Source organism: Trichechus manatus, unplaced genomic scaffold (genome assembly GCF_000243295.1).
Source record: "Trichechus manatus latirostris isolate Lorelei unplaced genomic scaffold, TriManLat1.0 scaffold00024, whole genome shotgun sequence".
In the NCBI taxonomy this organism is placed as follows: domain Eukaryota; kingdom Metazoa; phylum Chordata; class Mammalia; order Sirenia; family Trichechidae; genus Trichechus; species Trichechus manatus.
In genome coordinates, this window is record NW_004443960.1 from 2,329,066 (window position 1) to 2,348,768 (window position 19,703).

At 55.1% G+C, this 19,703-nt stretch overlaps 2 protein-coding genes across 2 annotated transcripts in view; one reads left to right on the plus strand and one right to left on the minus strand.

Annotated features, from left to right (window-relative positions):
• Nucleotides 1–612: 612 nt before the first annotated feature.
• LOC101354065 (testisin) lies at nucleotides 613–4,332 on the minus strand. The gene is made up of 6 exons (XM_023728553.1): nucleotides 4,185–4,332; nucleotides 4,069–4,095; nucleotides 3,712–3,877; nucleotides 2,724–3,007; nucleotides 1,157–1,311; nucleotides 613–849 (listed from the first exon to the last, which is right to left on the minus strand). Exons 1-6 carry the CDS (start codon nucleotides 4,330–4,332, stop codon nucleotides 613–615), a joined length of 1,017 nt encoding a protein of 338 aa, XP_023584321.1.
• A 7,214-nt stretch (nucleotides 4,333–11,546) lies between these two features.
• The window catches only part of LOC101354322 (serine protease 53), a 21,237-nt gene continuing 13,080 nt past the window's right edge, over nucleotides 11,547–19,703 (plus strand). The window contains exons 1-4 of the mRNA XM_023728554.1: nucleotides 11,547–11,554; nucleotides 12,065–12,133; nucleotides 13,656–13,788; nucleotides 19,571–19,619. Of these exons, the coding sequence (XP_023584322.1) occupies nucleotides 11,547–11,554; nucleotides 12,065–12,133; nucleotides 13,656–13,788; nucleotides 19,571–19,619 (259 nt within the window). The remainder of the gene's footprint in view (nucleotides 11,555–12,064; nucleotides 12,134–13,655; nucleotides 13,789–19,570; nucleotides 19,620–19,703) is intronic.

A 19,703-nucleotide genomic window follows, 5' to 3' on the forward strand; every position in this document is an offset into this window, starting at 1 on the left:
CAGCTGCCCCAGCGCACATCTTGGCTCAGCCCCTGGCCCATGCGGGGCTTCCCAGGGGCTGGCAGGCTGCACCCCCGGTGCTGCACGCTGACCTTCATTTACCCAGACGCCTTTTCCTCCTTCCCCACCATGTGTCCGCCTCCCTCACTGGTGCTTCCTGGGATCACTCCAATAACCACCCACACCCCAGCCCGGGCCAGGGCTGCCTTGGGGGAACCACAGTCAGACCAGGGAAGTCTGGCATTTGTGGGTGTGGGACACCAATGACTTGGGGCTCTCAGATCGTTTCCCCCAAAGGCCCCTAATCCTCCTGGCCCCCGAGAGAGCCTGGCTCTGCTCATCTCCTCCCATCAACCACCTATCTGATCAAACTGAGCAGGGGGGTCTGCTGTCTGCAAACAAACCCTGAAAATGCAGACAGGGACAGAGACATGAGTGGGAGGAACAGGCCTGGCGGGGTGGACCTGGGGTGACGGGGAGGGAGTCGCCAAGGCATCAACTCAACCATGCTCACATGTTTATTGGCAAAGGGGACAGAGGGGACCAAGCCTGACTCAGCAAAGGCTTGGCCTGGGTGTCCCCAGCCCTGAGCAGCGTGACGGCTCCATGGGCTCAGACCGGCTGCAGAAGCAGGGGCGCCCAGAGCACAGCCAGCAGCAGCAGCAGTGAGGAGGGGTCTGTCCTCAATGGGCCACAGCTTATCAGCCTCTGGATCCAGTGGAAATGCTCACTGACGTTGGTGTAGACACCTGGCCGGTTCGGGCGACCGCAGCCCACGCCCCAGCTCACGACTCCGACCTGATACCACACGCTGTCCACTTCGCAGACCAGGGGTCCACCCGAGTCACCCTGGGGAGCAGCGTGTGTGAGCATGGGTGGGGGTGCCACGGGGCAGTGCAGAACTAGAGGAGAGGCCAGAGAGCAGGGGGCTGTGCAGCTGGGCCACCAGCTGAAGCGACCGAGCCTCAGTTTCTGCATCTGCAAAGTGGGCAACAGTCCCTACCTCCCGGGGCTGGCGTGAAGTTCAGTTCGTGGGAAACCAGGGGCAGGTGGTACACTCTGGCTCAGTAATAATAATAACTTGTAGGGCAGGGGTAGGGCAGGGGATTGGGATGTTGGGGCCCAGAGGCCCTGGTGGGGAAGGGGGGACACTCACAAAGCAGGAGTCTTTGCCACCTCCTGGCTCGCCAGCGCAAACCATGTCTCCAAAGATGTTATGGCGGAAATCGGGCTGTTGGTATAGGTGGTTACACATGGTGTTGTTTATGATGGAGATCTGTACTTCCTGCAGGTTATACGGAGGCTCCAGCTCTGCTCGGGGTGGGGGTGGGGGGCAGGAGACGAAGAGAGATGGTCAGCTGAGACTCAGGCTGCAGGGCGGGCTGCGGGGCACCCACAGGGCCTGGGACGGGGCTCTCGTCCCCAACTCTCGCCAGCACCAGCATCTCCGGGGGCTCAGCAACACCACAGGACCCCCAAGAGGGTGGGCAGGCTGTTCCAGCGCCGCCTGAGACTCAGTTTCCTGATTTGTAAATACGAGGACGGCCCCTGCGTGAGACTGGGGGAACTCCTGGCCAATCAGTGTACAGGGAGGGCCACACGCTGGCTTGTGGAGGATGGTAAGGTCTGGCTGCAGGGTCCGGGCCCAGGACGACAGAGTGCGGCTGGCTGTGCCCCTGGGCCTGCACCCACTCACCCTGCAGCAGGAGCACTTTATGCAGCTCCTGCCAACTCTAGATGGAGGTGGATTTCCCAAGGAGCCCTCCCTCCTCCAATGCCAGGTGTGTGACCTCGGGGACGTCTCTCCCCTCTCTGGGCCAAGGAGACCTGGCTTCTCCTCTAATTACTAGCTCTGGAGCCTTGGGCACTTCCCATAGCTCTCTAAATCTCAATTTCAGCATCTATAAAATGGGTATAAAAACATTCCCAGCCCAGCCTCATTCTACAGTGAGTTCCGAGAGGAGCAGAGACTTGGCTTTGCTCACTCCTGGGTCCCAGAGCCCAGAACTGTGCCTGGCACAAGATGTGCAGGCAAGGATCGATCTGTTGTCATTATTGTCATTATAGGGAGACACAGGGATGGGCCAGCCCCAGGAGTAGGGGGGAGGGGCACTGCAGGCAAAGGGACTGTGCCCATCTGGGGCCACAGGCCCCGGGGCACTTTGGGGATTTTAGGTGAGAGATGAGCAGGTGCCAGGTCCCTGCCAGCCTGGGGGGCGGTCCCCAAGGACCCACCTCGGGCTTCAGTGGGGAGCCCAGGGTGGAGGAGGATGGCTTGGATCAGGAGGATGGAGCAATGGGCTCAGCCCTCCAGGGGAGCTGATGTGAACTAGGACAGACACAGAGGGCAGGGGGCAACTGGGGGTGCTGGGGAACGAGGGGCACCCCGAACTTAAGTGCAACGAATGCATGGAAAAACGAACACTTGCAGCTACACCTACAGGCCCCCCGAAAGGCCCCATCCTTGCATTTACAGAGAGAGAACCAGGCCGGGGTGCAGGCCTGGGCCGAGCTGGCCGCCCTCTCCAACACACGCTACCGGCCACATAGCCGGCCGGGAGCGGGAATGGAGTTTGGTCCAGAAAATCCTGCACGTGCGGGTGGGGGGAGAGCAGAGCGGCAGGTGAGGGGAGAACGCCGGGCGGGTCAGCACGGGCCCCAGAGGGTGAACAAGTGGACGCGGACAGTGCCCTCCCCGAAACCCGCCTGTCCCCCAGCCTCACCCTTGTTCTCCATGATGTCCCCCCAGCCGGTCACCCAGCAGTCAGTCCGGTTCTGGAATTCCACGGTGGAGTTCACGACACAGATGGGCTGGACGTACTCCTTGTAGGTGACAGAGGAGGATAGCTTCAGCAGGGCGATGTCGTAGGGTGACGAGCCCATGAACCTAGGGTACCTCACGATCCTCTCCACACTGTAACGGTTCTCGTAGGCCTGCAGGTTCCAGATGGACGGCACAGCAGACAGCTCGCCAAACTGGACACTCCAAGGAAAGGGGTCACTGCTCCTGGCAGGGCGGAGGGCGCAGTCAGGGGACTGGGGAGGAGGCACCTGAGCTCCCCTGGGCCTCTCCACCGGAGGGAGGGAAAACCCTGGGGCTGCCACTACCTGCTCGTCCTGTGCCTGCGAGCCACCCTTAGCTTTGGTTCTACTCCAAGGCCAAAGGGTCCGCTGGGGGAACGACAGGGGCCCACAGAGGCCACACCCAATTCAGAGCCTGGGGCTGCCAGGGCAGAGCAGGAGGGTGGGCGCCCTCCCCAGCCAGTCACTCAGCCAGTCTCGACCTCAACGAGCCCTCTGGGCAACCTAAACTGGGGTGAGTCCTCCAGGGGACCCCAATGTGGGGCGCTCACCAGGCTGGGTCACAGCAGCGTTCCTCGCACCTCAGGTAACTCCTCCCACACCCGTGGTGCAGGTGCCGTGGGGTGGAATGCGTGAGGAAAAGGATGGTGGTGCCATTTGTTTAAAACTAAAAGGACAATATACACAGATGTGCGTGGGAATGTTCTGGAAGAACATTCTGGAAGACACTCAACAGGGTCCCTCCAGGGGTACCAATAGGAACTTGTGCGTGTGTAACCGACTGCAGCCAGTCCGGGGGCTCGGAGGACACCAGGGCCGCGTCCACATGCAACCTGCAGATTCCAGGACCCGGCTGACCCAGGGCCTGGAGCTTGGTGTTCCCAGCCCCCTGCCCGCCCCCAGACTCACTGTTCCAAGCAGTGTGCGGCCGTGAGCACCCAGCGGCGACTGAGCAGGCTGCATCCGCACACGTGGCTGCCCCACAGGCGCAGGCTGCCCTGCCACGGCCAGCTCCCCAGCTCCGCGTCCTGGCCTCCCACCACGCGCGTGGGGATCTTCCGGCGGCCGCAGGGTGCTGGGATGGGCAGACGAACACGAGGGTGAGCTGGGGGGGCGGGGTGGGAACAAGCCCTCCCCGTTCACAGAGGGAAGGAGCTCCCGGGGCCTCATGTGTCCTCGGTCCGCGGAGGGGGACAGTGATGCGTGACCACCCGCCCCCGCCCCCGTGATCCGCAGGCACGCCCCTCCCCTGGGCCCATCACCTACTCGTGAGCACGTTCCACTTCGCGGCACCTGGGGGACAGGGAGAGACAAGAAAGGTGAGGCGCCCTCACGCCGGCCCAGGTGCCCTGCACCGCGAAGCGCGCTCCCTGGGCCCTTACCTGGATTCAGGGACCCTAGGTCCCCATCCAGCGACCCTGGGGGGAGTTGAGCAGGTAAGTCCCCCTGGGTCCTCACGCCCCGCCCCAACTCCCCCAGCCCCCCGAGCCCGGCCCGGGACAACAGCAGCCACAGCAGCAGCGCGCCCATGGCCTCCTCTCCGCGCCTGGCGCCCCCCTCCGCTTCCTCCTGCGCCGGTCCCGCTGGGGCGCCCCCTGGGGGCGAGGGCGGGAGCAGGAGCCCTGGCCCCCCACCCCTCCCAGCCTGACCTCCCTGGGCCCAAGGGCTGTTTGGGGATCTCGAGGTCTCGCAGCGCCCTTCTTCAGGCTCCTAGTGGGGCTGGGTCCCCCAACAACACCCCTTGCTGCCCCTGGGGAACGGTTGGCTCTGACTCTTCCCTCTCCTTCTCTGGGACCCAGGGGTCCTGGCTACCTCACCCACTGCCCCTTCCTCCACCCGCTTCTTCCTCCAGGACAATGGACCTTCCCACACCTGGGGACCCTGTCAGGCCCATGAGCAAGTCCTTACTGGGTGCCCACTGAGGCCTGTTCTGTCAGCTGCTGCCAAAGAGAAGATCCTTTACGGGATCCTGGCGGAAAGGTGAAGTCGTTAGCCTGGGCCCTCCCTGAGCGGGGCCCACTGGTCCCTGCTGCCCAGGCAGCCCCAAGGTGGGAGGGTCGGCCCCACTCCTTGCCTAATTGGTGGAATTTGAAACTTTTTTGACAGATTTTATTGCTGGACAGAAAGGGAGACAGAGATACCGCTGAGTCCATCCCTGGGTCCTTGTGACCCATGACCCTTGGGTGGGAGTCCTTCAGGCTGTGCCTGCTCAGTGGGGTGTGGTGAGGGGGTGTGGAGTGGGGTTTTCCCCATCATGGGGAGCCCCTCTCACTGCAGTCCCTAGAAGGAGGGGCCTGGCAAAGGTGGAGCGCGAAGTTCATGTGTATGGATGTGTATGAAGAGGGTTCTTCCAGATGAGGGCAGAGGGGCTCACACCTTCTTCCTCAGGGAGCCCAGCCAGTCACCCAGCACGGCATCCAGCCAGCTGGCACCTGCTGACATGCCCGGTGCATGGGGAGTACGCCGATGGCCCTGGAGGTCCGCTAGGGCCTTGGGGGCAGACGGGGGACTCTGTGATTCCAAGCGCCAGGGAAGCCATTGGAGACTGGGACCACTGAGCCAGCGGGTGGGGAAGAGCCAGGTGTGGGCTGCATGGGTGGCAGCCCGGCCCTCCTCCTCCAGTCTCCTCCTGCCCCTGCTTGGGGGGGCCTGTGTCTGGCCCCCGACTGCCTTCCTACATATCTCTGGCCACTTCCCAGGCTTCTCTGGAAAGACTGCAGTCAGCGGAGAGAGAGGGGAACTCGAAAGAGAGAGATGACAGCAAGCCCAGCCTGGCAACAACCTGTGCTGTCACTCCCAGGTGGTGTGAGCTGGCAAAGCCCCCGCCCCAACCTAGATTGAACACACGCCTGACCCCAGCCCTGCCCATGACCCTGGCCCTGACCCCAGCCCTGCCGGTGACCCTGGGCCCGACCTTAGCCCTGCCCATGACCCTGGGCCTGACCCCAGCCCTGCCGGTGACCCTGGGCCCAACCTTAGCCCTGCCCGTGATCCCAAGATTGACCCCAGCCCTGCCCATGACCCTGGGCCTGACCCCAGCCCTGCCCATGACCCCAGGATTGACCCCAGCCCTGCCTGAACCTAAGAATTTACCTTTAGATCTGACCACGACTTTGGCACTGACCCTCAGCCTTCCTAGTGACTTACACAGCCTGCTTTCCCCTCCCTGTCCACTCCTCGGCGGAACTCAGGGTGACCAGTGCCCCAGGCAGAGGCAGCAGCCAGGTGCTGGGAGGCAGAAAACCAGGGCTTTGGCCTCAGCGATTGGCTGGGTTGGCAAGGGCCCAGCAGGGGGTCCAGAGGAGCTGCTGCTCCTGCCCCTCCTGTCCGTGGCCAACCCCCCTCGGCCCGCTGAGCCGAGGGTCAGGGCTGCAAGGGAGAGCGGGCTTGGGCGAGCCTGGAGCTCCCAGCCCTCAGTTTCCCTGTCTGGCTGCTGTGAGCATCTGAGGACCCCCATAAACGGTGAGGTCCCAGCTGCCAGGCCCCAGGGGAGGCCGTGACCCCAGCCGCAGGGATGACTTCCCGCAGGAGGAAAGTGGCCCTGCCAGGCCCTGTCTTTACTGCCCTGCAGACAGACAGACCGGCAAAGGGACAGACACCAGCCCCGTGGGCTGGAGACCTTGGTTCCAGGAGTCCCAGTAATCACCACAGTCATCCCTGAGACGTGGGCTGCACCCTGCAGCTCGGCCTCGGGTGGGTGGGCGAGAAGGAGAAGATGCCAGGTGGGTATTAGAGTTGGGGGTGCAGGGAGGAGGTCCAGAGAGGATCGCTGGGGGACTGGGTGGGCGGCAGGGAGCAGAGAGAGGGCTTGGGTGTGGGCTGTGGGGGGCTGGGACCAGCCAAGCCCCAGGGGAAGGGGCGTACCCCCAGGAGGCCCAGAAGCAGCAACAGAGCAGAGCAGAGGATCGCAGTCCCGGCTTGGAGAGAAGTTTCCTTCAGGAGGGGCTGGGTTCCAGGTTGTGCTGATAATCCACAAGGTGTAGCGCTGATGTGGATGTAAACACCAGGCTTCTTGGGGAGGCTGCAGCCAGCCCCACAGCTCACCACCCCTGCCTGAGCCCAGATACCACCAAAGTCACAGACCAGGGGGCCTCCGGAATCGCCCTGGGGGGAAAGAAGTGGTTCGTGTAGGAGCCCGAGGGGCTGGGGTGCTCGGTGCCAGCTGTTCTCCTTACACACATGGGGACAGGGTCATAGCGGAGCCCCGAGTCCCCCACCTTCCTTGGCCACTCCAGTGCCCAGGTCTAGTGGGCAGAGGAGGACCAGTGGGTCGGGGGTTCCTGGAAGGTGCAGGGGTGGCTGGTCTGGGAGGTAAGGGTGGGGAATCCTGTCCAATGGGACCAGCAATGGGATGGGACAGTCTGTTCTCTAAACGGGATGTGAACACCCACGAGCAGGAAAAGGGAGTGTGAAAATCTCACACCTCAAGTTGGCGAACAACAGCAGGAAATTTATTAAACAGTTAAGTCCCTGAATCTCTGCTTTTCATGCCTGAACTCTCTCCACGTGAATAGAATTCTTGTGGGGTTTTTTCCAGAACTGTTTGCCTCCTCCTGCTGCTCCATACTCGAGAGTAAGTAACAAGTGATAATGGAATAGGGTTTCAAAAAGAATGTTAATAAATTCGTTTACCGGTATTTTTGATTTATACAGTCGCTTGAGCGTGAAAAACAAAACTATGATTACATAAAATGAAGAAGAAGGAAAACTGCAGTTCTCAGGAGCGCTCCCGTGTTGCAGAGGTTGCTGTTGGCTTCGTTTTTGATGAGAAAAAAAAACCTCTTAGCTAAAGCAATATTAAGAGGCAAGGTGAGCAGAAGCTTGGTTTGGAGTTAGGGTGCTTATAGGAGCAGATGAGAAAAGACAAAACCAACCTAGCTCAGAAGTAGTGATCTTCAACGGCTCTGAGTGTTACTTTGGGAAAGAAAATATACATATATTTTCAGGACAAAATGAAAAAGCTTCAAGGAAGTTGCGTGTTCTGACAATATTCCCTGGGTGGTGTAAATGGTTACAGGCTCAGCTGCTAACTGAAAGGTTGGTGGTTTGAGTTCAGCCAGAGGCACCTCAGAAGAAAGGCCTGGTGATCTACTGCCAAAAAACTAGCCATTGAAAACCCTGTGGTTATCTGTATGGGATCAAATTAACAGCAACTTGAAAGATTAGATAGGAACCCTCGGGGGCAGTGAGTTTATGTCAATGAGGGAAGAATACCTCAGAAAAGGAGGGTGAGAATGGTTGCACAACTCGAAGAATGTCATCAATGTCACTGAAATGTACGTGTAGAAACTATTGAATTGGTGTGTGTTTTGCTTGTATAGTCTCAACAACAACAACAAAATAAATTACTTTTTTTAAAAAAACTCTATGGAGTGCAGTTCTACTCTGACCCACATGGGGTCGCCAGGAGTCTGGGTCGACTTGATGGCGGCTGGTATCTGAAAGACAGACAGGGTCCAGGAGCATTTCTTTCCTTCTTGAATGGACGCTTGTATAAAGAGATGCTGCCCTCCTCTGCTCTGGGGAGCCCCCAGTTGGGATGGGGAGCAGGGACCCCAGCCCCTCCCAGGGTGTGGGGAGACGGGGTGGTCTGTGTTCCCCAGCTCATCCTGCAGGCATCCTTCTGACTCTCCTCGAAGCCGGCACAGAGCATGTCATCTTGGACGATGGCCCCCTGGCTGGGGGAGCCGGAGCCCTCCTGATAGTAGGCCTCACAGGTCTGGGTGTCGATGAGGGGTGGGTGCAGCTCCTTCAGGGCTGAAGGGTCACAGGAGCGCTGGGTGAGTGCAGAGAGCAGGCTCAGAGGACAGCCGCAGCCCTAAGACAGTCTCCTCCGGGCCCCTGCCGGGCTGTCCCATGACCCTACTTGGATGGACCAGCCACCCAAAGCCATCTCTGCTGTCAGTCTTCTGGGACCTCCGCTTACACTCACAAGCTTTTGCGAACTATGCCAAGATGGCAAGTCGAGCCCGGGTCACCCCGGTGTCACAGATGTGGAATTGAGGCCCCAAGGGAGGCCGTTGGAAATGCTGGGAAGGGAGTCATGAAAAAGATTTGAAACTGGGGGGGGGGGGGTGCCTCAACATCGTGAATGCACTGGCTGCCACTGAATTGCTCACTTAAAAAATGGTTAAGTGCACGGGATGTGAATCACACTGCAATTAAAAAAAGAGTGGTAAAGAACGTCTGTCTTGAGCATCATGCTCTTTTAAGAACTACCTATATGGCATCAAATTGACAACAGCAAAGATTAGAGAGAAAACATCAAAACTTAAACTTTAAACCAAAAATATTGCCTGAAGCCTTCTTTAAACCAAACAACAGTTTAGCTAAATTAGTAAAGAATGTCTACCTTGAGCATTATGTTTTTTTTGTTTCCCTAAATTTTATTGTGTTGTTGTTGAGAATATATGCAGCAAAACATACACCAATTTAACAGTTTCTACATGTACAATTCAGTGACATTGATGACATTCTTCTGGTTGTGCAGCCATTCTCACCCTCCTTTTCTGAGTTGTTCCTCCCCCATTAACATAAACTCACTGCCCCCTGAGGTTCCTGTCTAATCTTTCAAATTGCTGTTGTCAGTTTGATCCCATATAGAGAGTTCTTAAAAGAGCGTAGTGCTCAAGGCAGACCTCTTTTACTAGTTAAGCTAAACTGTTGTTTGATTTTAAGATGACTTTAGGGGTGTCCTACTCATCTAGTGCCACTGTAATAGAAATACCACAGTCTAGTATGCTAGAAGTCCAAATTCAAAGACTCAGCTCCAGGGGAAGGCTTTCTGTCACCTCTGGAGGAAGGTCCTTCTCATCAATCTTCCCCTGGACTAGGAGTTTCTCTGCACAGAAGCCCCTGGTCCAAAGGACACACTGCTTCTGGTGCTTCTTTCTTGGTGGTATGAGGTCCCCACTCTCTGCTCGCTTCCCTTTCCTTTTATCTCTTATAAGATAAAAGGGTGCAGGCCACACCCCAGGGAAACTCCCTTTACATTGGATCAGGGATGCTGACCTTAGTAAGAGTGTTACAATCCCACCCTAGTCCTCTTTAACATAAAATTACAATCACAAAATGGAAGACAACCATGCAATACGGGGAATCATGGCCTAACCAAGCTGACACATATTTTGGGGGGACACAATTCAAACCATTACAAGGGGATATTTTGGGCTTAAAGTTTAAAGATTATTTCAGGGCAATAGTTTCAGGGGTTCATCCACCTTTCACGGTTCCAGAAAGTCTAGAGTCCATGAACATGATGTTCATTTAAAGAACTCTCTATATGGGATCAAACTGACAACAGCAACTCGAAAGATTAGACAGCAACCTTAGGGGGTGGTGAGTTTATGTTCATGAGGGAAGAACAACTCAGAAGAGGAGGGTGAGAATGGTTGCACAGCTCAAGGAATGTAATCAGTGTCACTGAATTGTACACGCAGAAGCTGTTGAATTCGTGTTATGTTCTGCTGTGTATATTCCCAACAACAACAAAAATAAATAAATAAAAAATAATAACAACCCTGCGTTATAACCACAGTTCTACTCTGACACACATAGTCACCATGAGTCGGAAATTGTCTTGGCAGCAAAAAAGCAAACACTCACTAGGAAGATGTGTGGGTGAGCACAGGTGGATGGAAACCATCGTGGGTCCCAGCCTCCCCCAAGTGGCTGGCCATCGGGGATGGACGCATGGCCTGGCTCTGGCCATGCAGCTCTGTGATCGGTCGAGTCGCTTCCCCCTTGTGACCCTGCTCTTCTCAGTTCCCCAAGGTGAGTGAGTAGAAGACATCACAGACATGAGTGACGATGATGATGATAGCTGCCGAGCCACCTCAGCCCTCCCCTGCGCTTTGCCCAGTCCTGTGGGGAGTGCTGGAAACACATCCTTCCATCACCCCTCCTGTCTGAGGCTGGCTTCTCTAGAGAGGCAAAAGCAGTAAAGCATATAAATACATATATATAGAGAGAGATTTATATCAAGGAAATGGCTCACATTTCCTTGCTGTAGAGGCTGTAACATCCCAAGTCCGTCGGTCAGGAAAGAGGCTTCTCCTGATTCATGTAGCCACAGGGGCTGGCAAACCCAAGATCAGCAGGTCAGAGAGCAGGGCTGTTGCTCACAGGCTGTGAAGATCGAATCCCAAAATCAGCAGGCAAGACCACAGGTAAGCCGCTAGCTCAAGTCCCAAGAACTGGAGGGAGGTCAGATGAACAGGAGCCGGCTGCAGGATCCAGAACAAGAAAAGCCCCTGAACCCTGCCTGAACATCCACCCACACTCGATGCAGGCCACACGCCCAAGGAAACTCCCTTCAGCTGACTGGTTACTCACAGCAGATCCCCTCATGGAGGTGATCACGTATCAGATCTCAACAGGGAAGTGATCACATTATATGACTGCCGGAACACTGAGGATCATGGCCCAACCAAGTCGGCACACAATCTTAACCGTCACCCCTCCCATAACCCTGTGAGGTTGGCACTCAGAGACCTCACTTGCCAGATAGGGAAGTCAAGGGTCAGCAGGCCGTGGAGGTTGCCCTGCCCATCCATAATCAAGCCTGCACTCAGGCTCTGGGGTCTAGCTCAGCCATCAGGAGGGGTGGGGTGGAGAAGGGAGGAGCTGGGCTGGCCTGGGGGCTGCTCACGGGCACAGGGACCCTCCCTCCTCCCCAGCCTTTGTGGTCTGGAATCCCTGGCCAGACCCTCGGCCCTGGCATCACAACACCAAAAAGCCCCACCATGACTGGGTGAGTGTTGTGAGCCAACATATGAATTATGTAACCACATAAATGGCTCGGGTACTAGCTAACGGGGTGGACCTGTGCCCCAGGCTGGCCAGCATCCTGGGGGCCTTAATCCTTCTTAAGGGGCCTGCAGGGTCTGGGCTAGCAGGCTGTGAAGCTTTGCTACAGAATGCCTTATCTCAGCAGCTGAACTGCTGCCCCACGTCGGCCCTGTAGAGGTGCCCTGCTTTTAGGGAGGGTGTCAGGACTGCCCACCCCGTGTCACCCTCTAGCACCTCCCCCTCCCACAGCCAGTGACCCAGCACCACGTGCCAGGGCCCAGGGAGTCTCCGGGTTTGGGGAGGCAGACTGGAAGGATGAGGTCGCTGAAGGTGACGGGCCACGTGTTTGTGGGTCAGAACATTGCTAAGGAACTTCGGGGGATCTGAGCGGACGCAGGCTGCGTGCTCACGGGCCTCAGGTCAGACCCTCGTGGCAGCCCTGTCAGCTCTGACTCTTCTCCCTGATTTGCAGGTGTGGGGACGGGGAGCGCCTGACAAGCGGCCACCCAGATTTTGGCTTTGAGATTTTGGATTCTCTGATGTGGGGGCTCTTAGTTCTGGGGAGTCATTTCTCAGGGGGTGGACTATGGGGGCCAGGGCTGGGCCTGTCTCATTCCCCACTCTCCCTTGAGCCCTGCCCGGGGCCCGGAGCCACCTTGAGTGGGCCAGTAAGACCCCGGATGGAGGGGACGTCTCCAGCCTCCCATCCTGCCCCCCGGGGGGCGGGGGCGTTTGGAAGGCTGTCATTGCTGTGGGGGAGTGAGGGTGTCAGGGGGGAAAGGGAGGACCCGGCCAGCCCTGGCTTCCCCAGCACTCCCTCAGGTATTGGTCAAAGCAGTGGGCAGCCAGCACCCAGTGGTCGGTGATCAGGGAGCCTCTGCACACCTGGTCCCCAAACTATCGCACACTGACCTGCCATGGCCACTGGCCAGGCTGGGTGTCCTGCCCCGACGATGCCGCTGGACACGCACAGCCGCCCACACACAGCAGGGAGAGTCTGTGGGTCCCTGCACGGACATGGCCCCTTCTGTGCCCCCCAGCGCTCCCAGCCACCCTTAGTCATCTCAGCCACTTGAGCACCGGCCACTTGGTCCCCTCTTTACAGAGCCCTCAGGGCAGAGGGAAACAAGGAGCCTGGCTGAGGACCCCAGGGGCGCTGGGCAGCCGAGGTGGGGGTGGGCACTGGCGGAGGTGGGAGCCTGGCTTGCTCGGCCTGAGTGGCCAGGATAGGGCCCATGGGGAGAGTCTGAACACACAACAGAGCTGAGTGACACCTCTCCGTGACCCCACGGAGTACCCGGTCCCTGGGGTCTTGGTGGAGGCTGGGAAGACGCCGAGACCGGGTGTGTGCACCAGGCCCCCAAGTCTGGGTCCCCAGAGGGCCTGCCCAAGTGCCAGGCCATAAGAAGGGGGGCTGGGCTAGACCCCCCGCCACTCCAACTCTTATTGTTCCTACTAGGTGCCATCGAGGCGAGTCCCACTCACAGAGACCCCATGTGACAGAAGCAGAATTGACTTTCCGAGGCTGTAATCTTTATGGGAGCAGATCACCGGGTCTTTCTCCCTTGAAGATGATGGTGGGTTCGAACCGCTAGCCTTTAGGTTAGCAGCCAAGCGCTTACCCGTTGCACCACTAGGGCTCCTTACTCCGGCCCCACCTGCCCCTAAATCCAGGCTTTCTACCCTCCCGCGGGCCTGTCTCCCCGATCTGCATGTCTGTCCGACCCGGAATCAGGTTTATCTCCTGGGCACCGGAGAGGCTGGATGGAAGAGCTGGAGGCCTCGCTCCCCTGCAGGGCCCCCAGCGAGAAGGCCAGCAGGATGGTGGAGGGCCAGCTCCATGGCGAGTTTGGGACAGCACTTCCAACGGTTCTTGGGGTCAGAGTCTGCAGACTCTCCAGGAGGGGGACGGTGACTCCAGCGCCAGCCCTGAGTCTTGGGCTGCTCCGGGCTGGGGCCGAGGAAGACAGGAGCCATGTGGGTTGCTCCTGGGCACAGGACCCCGACTGCTCCCCAGCCTGCGTGGTCTGGGACTCCTGGTCAGACCTTGGGCCCTGTTCCAGCTGGAATCACAGCACCAACAGCCCCCACTATGGCTGGGTGGGCCTGGCACTGTGCCACGTATATGACATCCCCCCACCTGACCTCCCCGGACTGAGACCCCGAAGGGCAGATGACTGGTTTGAGGCCCCACAGGTGCAGAGCTTGATGCTGTGGGAGGGATGACAGGGGATGGGAAGTGGAGCTGGGGGTGCAGGCCCTAGGGCCTGATGGGGAGCATCTTTGCTGAGCACTCCCTACTCCCCCACATCAACACAGGGCTCTGGGGCGCCCTAGGTGGGGCCAGCGTGACTGGGTCGTGGGAGGCAGACTCATTATTCAGGGAGGTAGCAGCTGGAGGAAGGAACTCTGATGGCTCAACAGCTAAGTGCTCAGCTTCTAACCGAAAGGTTGGTGGTTCAAACCCACCAAGCAGCCCCTTGAGAGAAAAACCTGTCGATCGGCTTCCCTAAAGATCACAGCCTGGGAACACCTATGGGGCAGTTCCACTCTGTCACACAGGGTCGCCGTGAGTCGGAATCGACTCGACGGCACCTGACAACAAGTAGCTGGAGGAGACCCTGGATTCCCAACGGGAAAAGCCAGGGGCCCCTGGTAGCCTCTCTGACTACGAAAAGAGCAAGCACCCTGGTGTCACCGCCGCTGCATCCACCAGGGAGCGTCGTGGCCTGGAGCTCAGGATGACAGGACTTCTAGAGGTCATGCCAGCCAGAAAGGGGAGCTGACCGGCCCCTGGGCTCTGGGGGAGGAGGGCTTCGGGAGACCCTTCCTGACTCCTAAATTGTATCCGCTGCTCACAGAGTACACCACCCCCACCAGCCTGGCCTCCAGGCAACTCCTGGGCGGGGGGGCACCCAGTCTTTCCCACAACACTGCAGCTTGGCCTGGCCTGGGCTGACCACCCTGGGGACACACTGACTTTCTGAGTATCCCCAAATGGCTGATGAGGCCAAAATCTCAGCCACTGAATGCTCCGGTGTCATTGATTCTTCTTCCTTACTTATTTTCGTCCTCCATTTGATTCCAACACCAACGTGGATTTATTCCTTTCTTGAGTATCTGTTCTTGTTGTTAGTTGCTACCAAGTCTACTGACTCATGGCGACCCCATGTGCGCAGAGCAGGACCGCTCCGAAGGTTTTTTGGTTTTGTTTCGTTTTGACAGTTTTCAAAATAACATGCGGATCCACTTTTACTAAAGAAAGCCATATGTTGATACAGAAAGTACTCTTAAATCCTAGTTTTCTGGAAACAGAAGATACAGGGTTAAATTCATGTAATTATTTATCATTCTGAAATTATGATTACAAACGTTTTATAAATCCTTTTAGCGTTTTTGTTTTTTGAAAAGCTGAAGTTAAAACAAAGGATGCAGATGAAAACTGAAGTATTCTAATGGCTAAAAATTCTCTTTTTTTGCTCATTGCCATGAGAAATTACACATCCTTCTACTTGGTGATATTTCTAGTAGAGGACATGGGCAGCCCATCCTGTCTCTCAGTGCCTTCAACGAGAAAGGAGCAGTTGTAATGGGGTAACTCCACTGCCGATCATCTTGTGAAAAGAGGGAGCAGCCCACTTTCTGTCCAAGACAGTTCACATGCACGGAGTTTCACCATCAGTGAGCTGCTCCTTGCCCGAATGGCCTACAACGAGACAGGCTTCGCTGTTTGGGATTTTGAGAAGAAAGAAACACACTTCATCAGCAGAGGGTTGAGAAAGCAGTGTTTATAATACCTGATGATTAATATTAGCTTGAGTTGTAATTGAAAGAAACTTAGTTGGCAAACCTTTTTGATTGTTATCTGACTCTCGGAGTCCTGGACATTCCACCCTCTGCCTCCTAAACAGAACCAGTGGGATAATTTGCGGCTGGACAAGAAAAAGGAGGTCTCGCCTGATTTTGTTTATCCCTGGGGTTTTCAGGGCTGTGACCTCTGGAAAGCAGACTGCCAGGCCTTACTTCCAGAGGCCCCTCTGAGTGGGTATGAACTGCCAACCTTTCAGTTGGCAGTCCAGCGCTTAACCATTGGTGCCAGCCTGGGGCTCCACTCTTGCGTATTGATTTGCTTTGTGTATTTTACAGCTATGTTGTCGGGGCCATGAAGGCTCACGTCTCTTACATCTTTTCAGTGGATTACAACTTCTATCGATGGCAAATATCCTAACCTTTCCTGCTTAAGGCTGCTAGCCTTGGATTCGATTTTCTCTGATGTTTAATCTTCCATCATCTGCTTTCATCTGGTTTACAATTTCTTCACAACTTTATTTATTTTTATTGCGGTGAAAACATACACACCAAAACGTTCACCAGCAGCAACCGTCTCCACCGTTCACTGTTCGATGACACCGATCACGTTTTTCGTGAGGTACCACCATTACCGCTATCCTTTTCCAAAATATTCCACCACCATTAGCATCAACTCGATGCCCAGCAAGCAAAAGCTCCCCTTCTTTCCCCTCCCTCCCGTCCCTGGTAACCACTAATCTGTGGCTTCTACAGATTTGCCTGTTTCATATAAATGAGATCATGCAGTATTGGTCCTTTTGTGACGGAATTATTTCACTCAGCACGATGTTTTCGAGGTTCACCCACGTCGTGGTATCACAAATTTATTTTTACAATCTAAATAAAAGAGAAAGAAAACTGCATTATACATCTAGAAAAATCTTACAAAAAATGAAATGTCATCAACTTGTGCTTATAAAAAACCCATTGCCATCGAGTCGTTTCTGACTCATAGTGACCCTGTAAGACAGAGTAGAACTTCCTCATAGGGCTCCTAAGGCTGTAAATCTTTACAAAGACTGCCACATCCTTCTCCCGTGGAGTGGCTGATGGGTTCGAACCATTGACCTTTTGGTTAGCAGCCTAGCTCTTAACCACTGTGCCACCAGGTTTCCAGAACTACTTTCGGATTGCAAAAAAAACTGAAGTTTCATATGATTCATTGATATTTTATGGACATAAAGGCTTACACTACCTGCTTGAGTTTTTTGTTTTGTTTTGTAATACGATCCCAGAAATTGTGTTTGAGAACTCCTGGATTAGCAGGAGTGTGTAAGAGCTAACACATTTCAATCTGAAGATATCGCAACGGTCATCATCATCATCATCATCGATGAGCTGTTACTTAGAACTCACACCCATTCAGTGGCCTTTTTTGTGCCACTGCCCTGCTAAGTATGGTACCAAGAGGTAAAATATCCAAATCCCCTGCAAAGTGTTTGACCCTGAATGCGTGTCCATTAAGTTCCTTGTCTGAGCTGATGTTGCGTTAGGAATACACAAAATGCAGGAAACGCCCTTCTTCAGCGTGAGGATTACCCCGCATAGCGCAGCACACACTGCTGTAGACAGACCTGTGGAGCATGCAGAAGCAACACCAAGTGTCTCAGTTTGCTAGTGCCGCTGCAACAAAAAACACCCCAAGTGAGTGGCATTAAAGAACGGGATAAATTTATTGTCTCACAGTTTTGGAGGCCAGAGGTCCAAATCAGGGCATCTAAGGGAGGGTCCTTCTTTGTCAGCAGCCCTGGGCGTTTCTTATCGTTCTTTGGCTGCTTGTACATGTATCTTCACATGGCATCTGTCTTTCCCGTGTGGGTCTGTGCCTGTACTCCCCTGTACAAGACCCCGCTCAGAAGGAATTAAGTTCAGGACCCACCCTACTCCAGTACAGCCTCACTAATATAACAAAGGAAAGCTGCTATTTCTAGTCAGGGTCACATTCACAGGCACAGGGATTAGGACTTCAATATGTATTCCAAGGGGACACAACTCAACCCATAACATCAAGTAAATACTGCCTTTCTACTGGTCTACTGATCGTAATTCTAGAGCTTGGCCTGGTCTTATGGTCTTTTTTCAACTTTTTGTCTTATTTTCTTTAAAACACATTTTATTATGGAAATTTTAAAATATACACAGAAATACACAGACAAGTACAAGGAGCACCCTGCACCTGTCTCCCAGGTCAAACAGTTATCAATATATGGCCAATCTTCTATATCCCTCCATATCTTTCCATTTTTGCCCATATAATCAGCCCTTCTTAAATTTTTGCTCCAAGTCCTGAACATTTTTTACTTTACCTTCGAGTTTACCAATTCATTCTTTAGCTATGTCCATCTTATTATTCATCCCTTCTGCTAAAATGTTTTATTTCATCAATAACATTTTTAATTACCAAAACTGTTTCTCGTTCTCTGACTGCTCCTTTCTTATATAATTCTTGTCTGTTTATAAAGTCCTCTTGAATCTCTTTCAGGATACCAGTTAGAATTTACCAAGTTGTTTGCTGTTCCATATACTGTCTCAATCTTCTTTGGTGTCAGTTCAGTTTATTCAAATAGATCCTTCTTGTGCATATGTGGATTTTCCTTGAACTTGTTCATCCTTCATTCTTGTGCAATAAAGGGTTAACTCGGTAGATTTGTGATGTTCAAATCCTGCACGTTCCAAAGAAAGAACTGGCCTTTGGCCAATTTCTGGGAGATAACCTCTAAACCCTTGCCTAATAATAGTGCCTTTGTATAACTGGGGCCTTGGATCATGCTAGAGAGTCTATGCTAACCATGTGGTTTATGGTGGGGGCCTTGGGCCACAGGGTATCAGCTTGACCTCTGGAGGGCTGGAGACTCAGTAACTAAGGTTGACCATGCGGGTGCCCTGAGCCCCCAGTAAAAACCCCAGACACCAGGGCTCAGATGAGCTTCCCTGGTGGACAATTCCTCGTGTGTGTGGTCACACATCATTGCTGAGAGAATTAAGTGTTGTCCGTACAACTCCAGTGGAAGAAGACAACTGGAAGCTGACACCTACCTAATCTCTCCCAGACACCAGCCTTTGTGCCTTTTGCCTTTGCTGATTTTAATCCATATCCTTTTGCTGTAATAAACCATAACCATGAACATAATGGCTCTCCTGAGTTCTGTGAGTCCTTCTAGGGAATCACTGAACCTGGCCTGGTCTTGGGTTGGCCATTCACAGTTACGATGAAGAGTCAGGTGGCCCTGCCGCTACCTCCACCAGGACAGGAGGGCTGTGTGTGGGCTCTACTTCACTGTGTGGGGCCAGCTGCAAGGTGGCATGAAGACAGGGAGGCTAGGAGCCCTGTAGCTTGTCAGAATAAAGCTGGCTTTTCCTCTGTGGGTCCCGTAAAGGGTCTTCTTTTTTGGCAGCAGCTGACACAGAGCGAGGTCTCAGTGGGCACCTTACGGATTGCATCGTGTCCCTGAAAAATCTGTGTTGCACATCTTAACCTCTGTAGGGAAAAGGGTTTCTTTGTTATGTTAACAAGGCAGTGTAGGGTAGGGTGTATCTCGAGTCAATCTCTTTTGAGATCCAAAAGGAGCAGATTAAGCAGACAGAGATGGGGGAGGATGCCATGGCATGTAAAGATCACCCAGGGGCCCAGGAACAGAAGATGACGAGACAAGAACCTCCCCCAGAGCCAACAGAGAGAAAGCCTTCCTCTAGGGCTGGTGCCCCGAACTGGGACTTCTAGCATCCTAAACAGTGTGAAAATAAATTTCTGTTTGTTAAAGTCACCCATTGTGGTATTTCTGTTAGAGCAGCACCAGATAACTAAGACAGGCACCCAGTGAGGACTTGCTCATGGGCCTGATGGGTCCCCAGGTGTGGGCAGGTCTGTTGTCCTGGAAGAAGAAGTGGGTGGAAGAAGGGGCAGTGGGTGGGACAGCCAGGACCCTTGGGTCCCAGAGAAGCAGAGGGAAGAGTCAGGGTCAGCCATTCCTGGGGGGCAGCAAGGGGTATTGTTGGGGGACCCAGCCCCACTAGGAGCCTGAAGAAGGGCGCTGCGAGACCTCGAGATCCGCAAACAGCCCTTGGGCCCAGGGAGGTCAGGCTGCGAGGGGTGGGGGGCCAGGGCTCCTGCTCCCGCCCTCGCCCCCAGGGGGCGCCCCAGCGGGACCGGCGCAGGAGGAAGCGGAGGGGGGCGCCAGGCGCGGAGAGGAGGCCATGGGCGCGCTGCTGCTGTGGCTGCTGTTGTCCCGGGCCGGGCTCGGGGGGCTGGGGGAGTTGGGGCG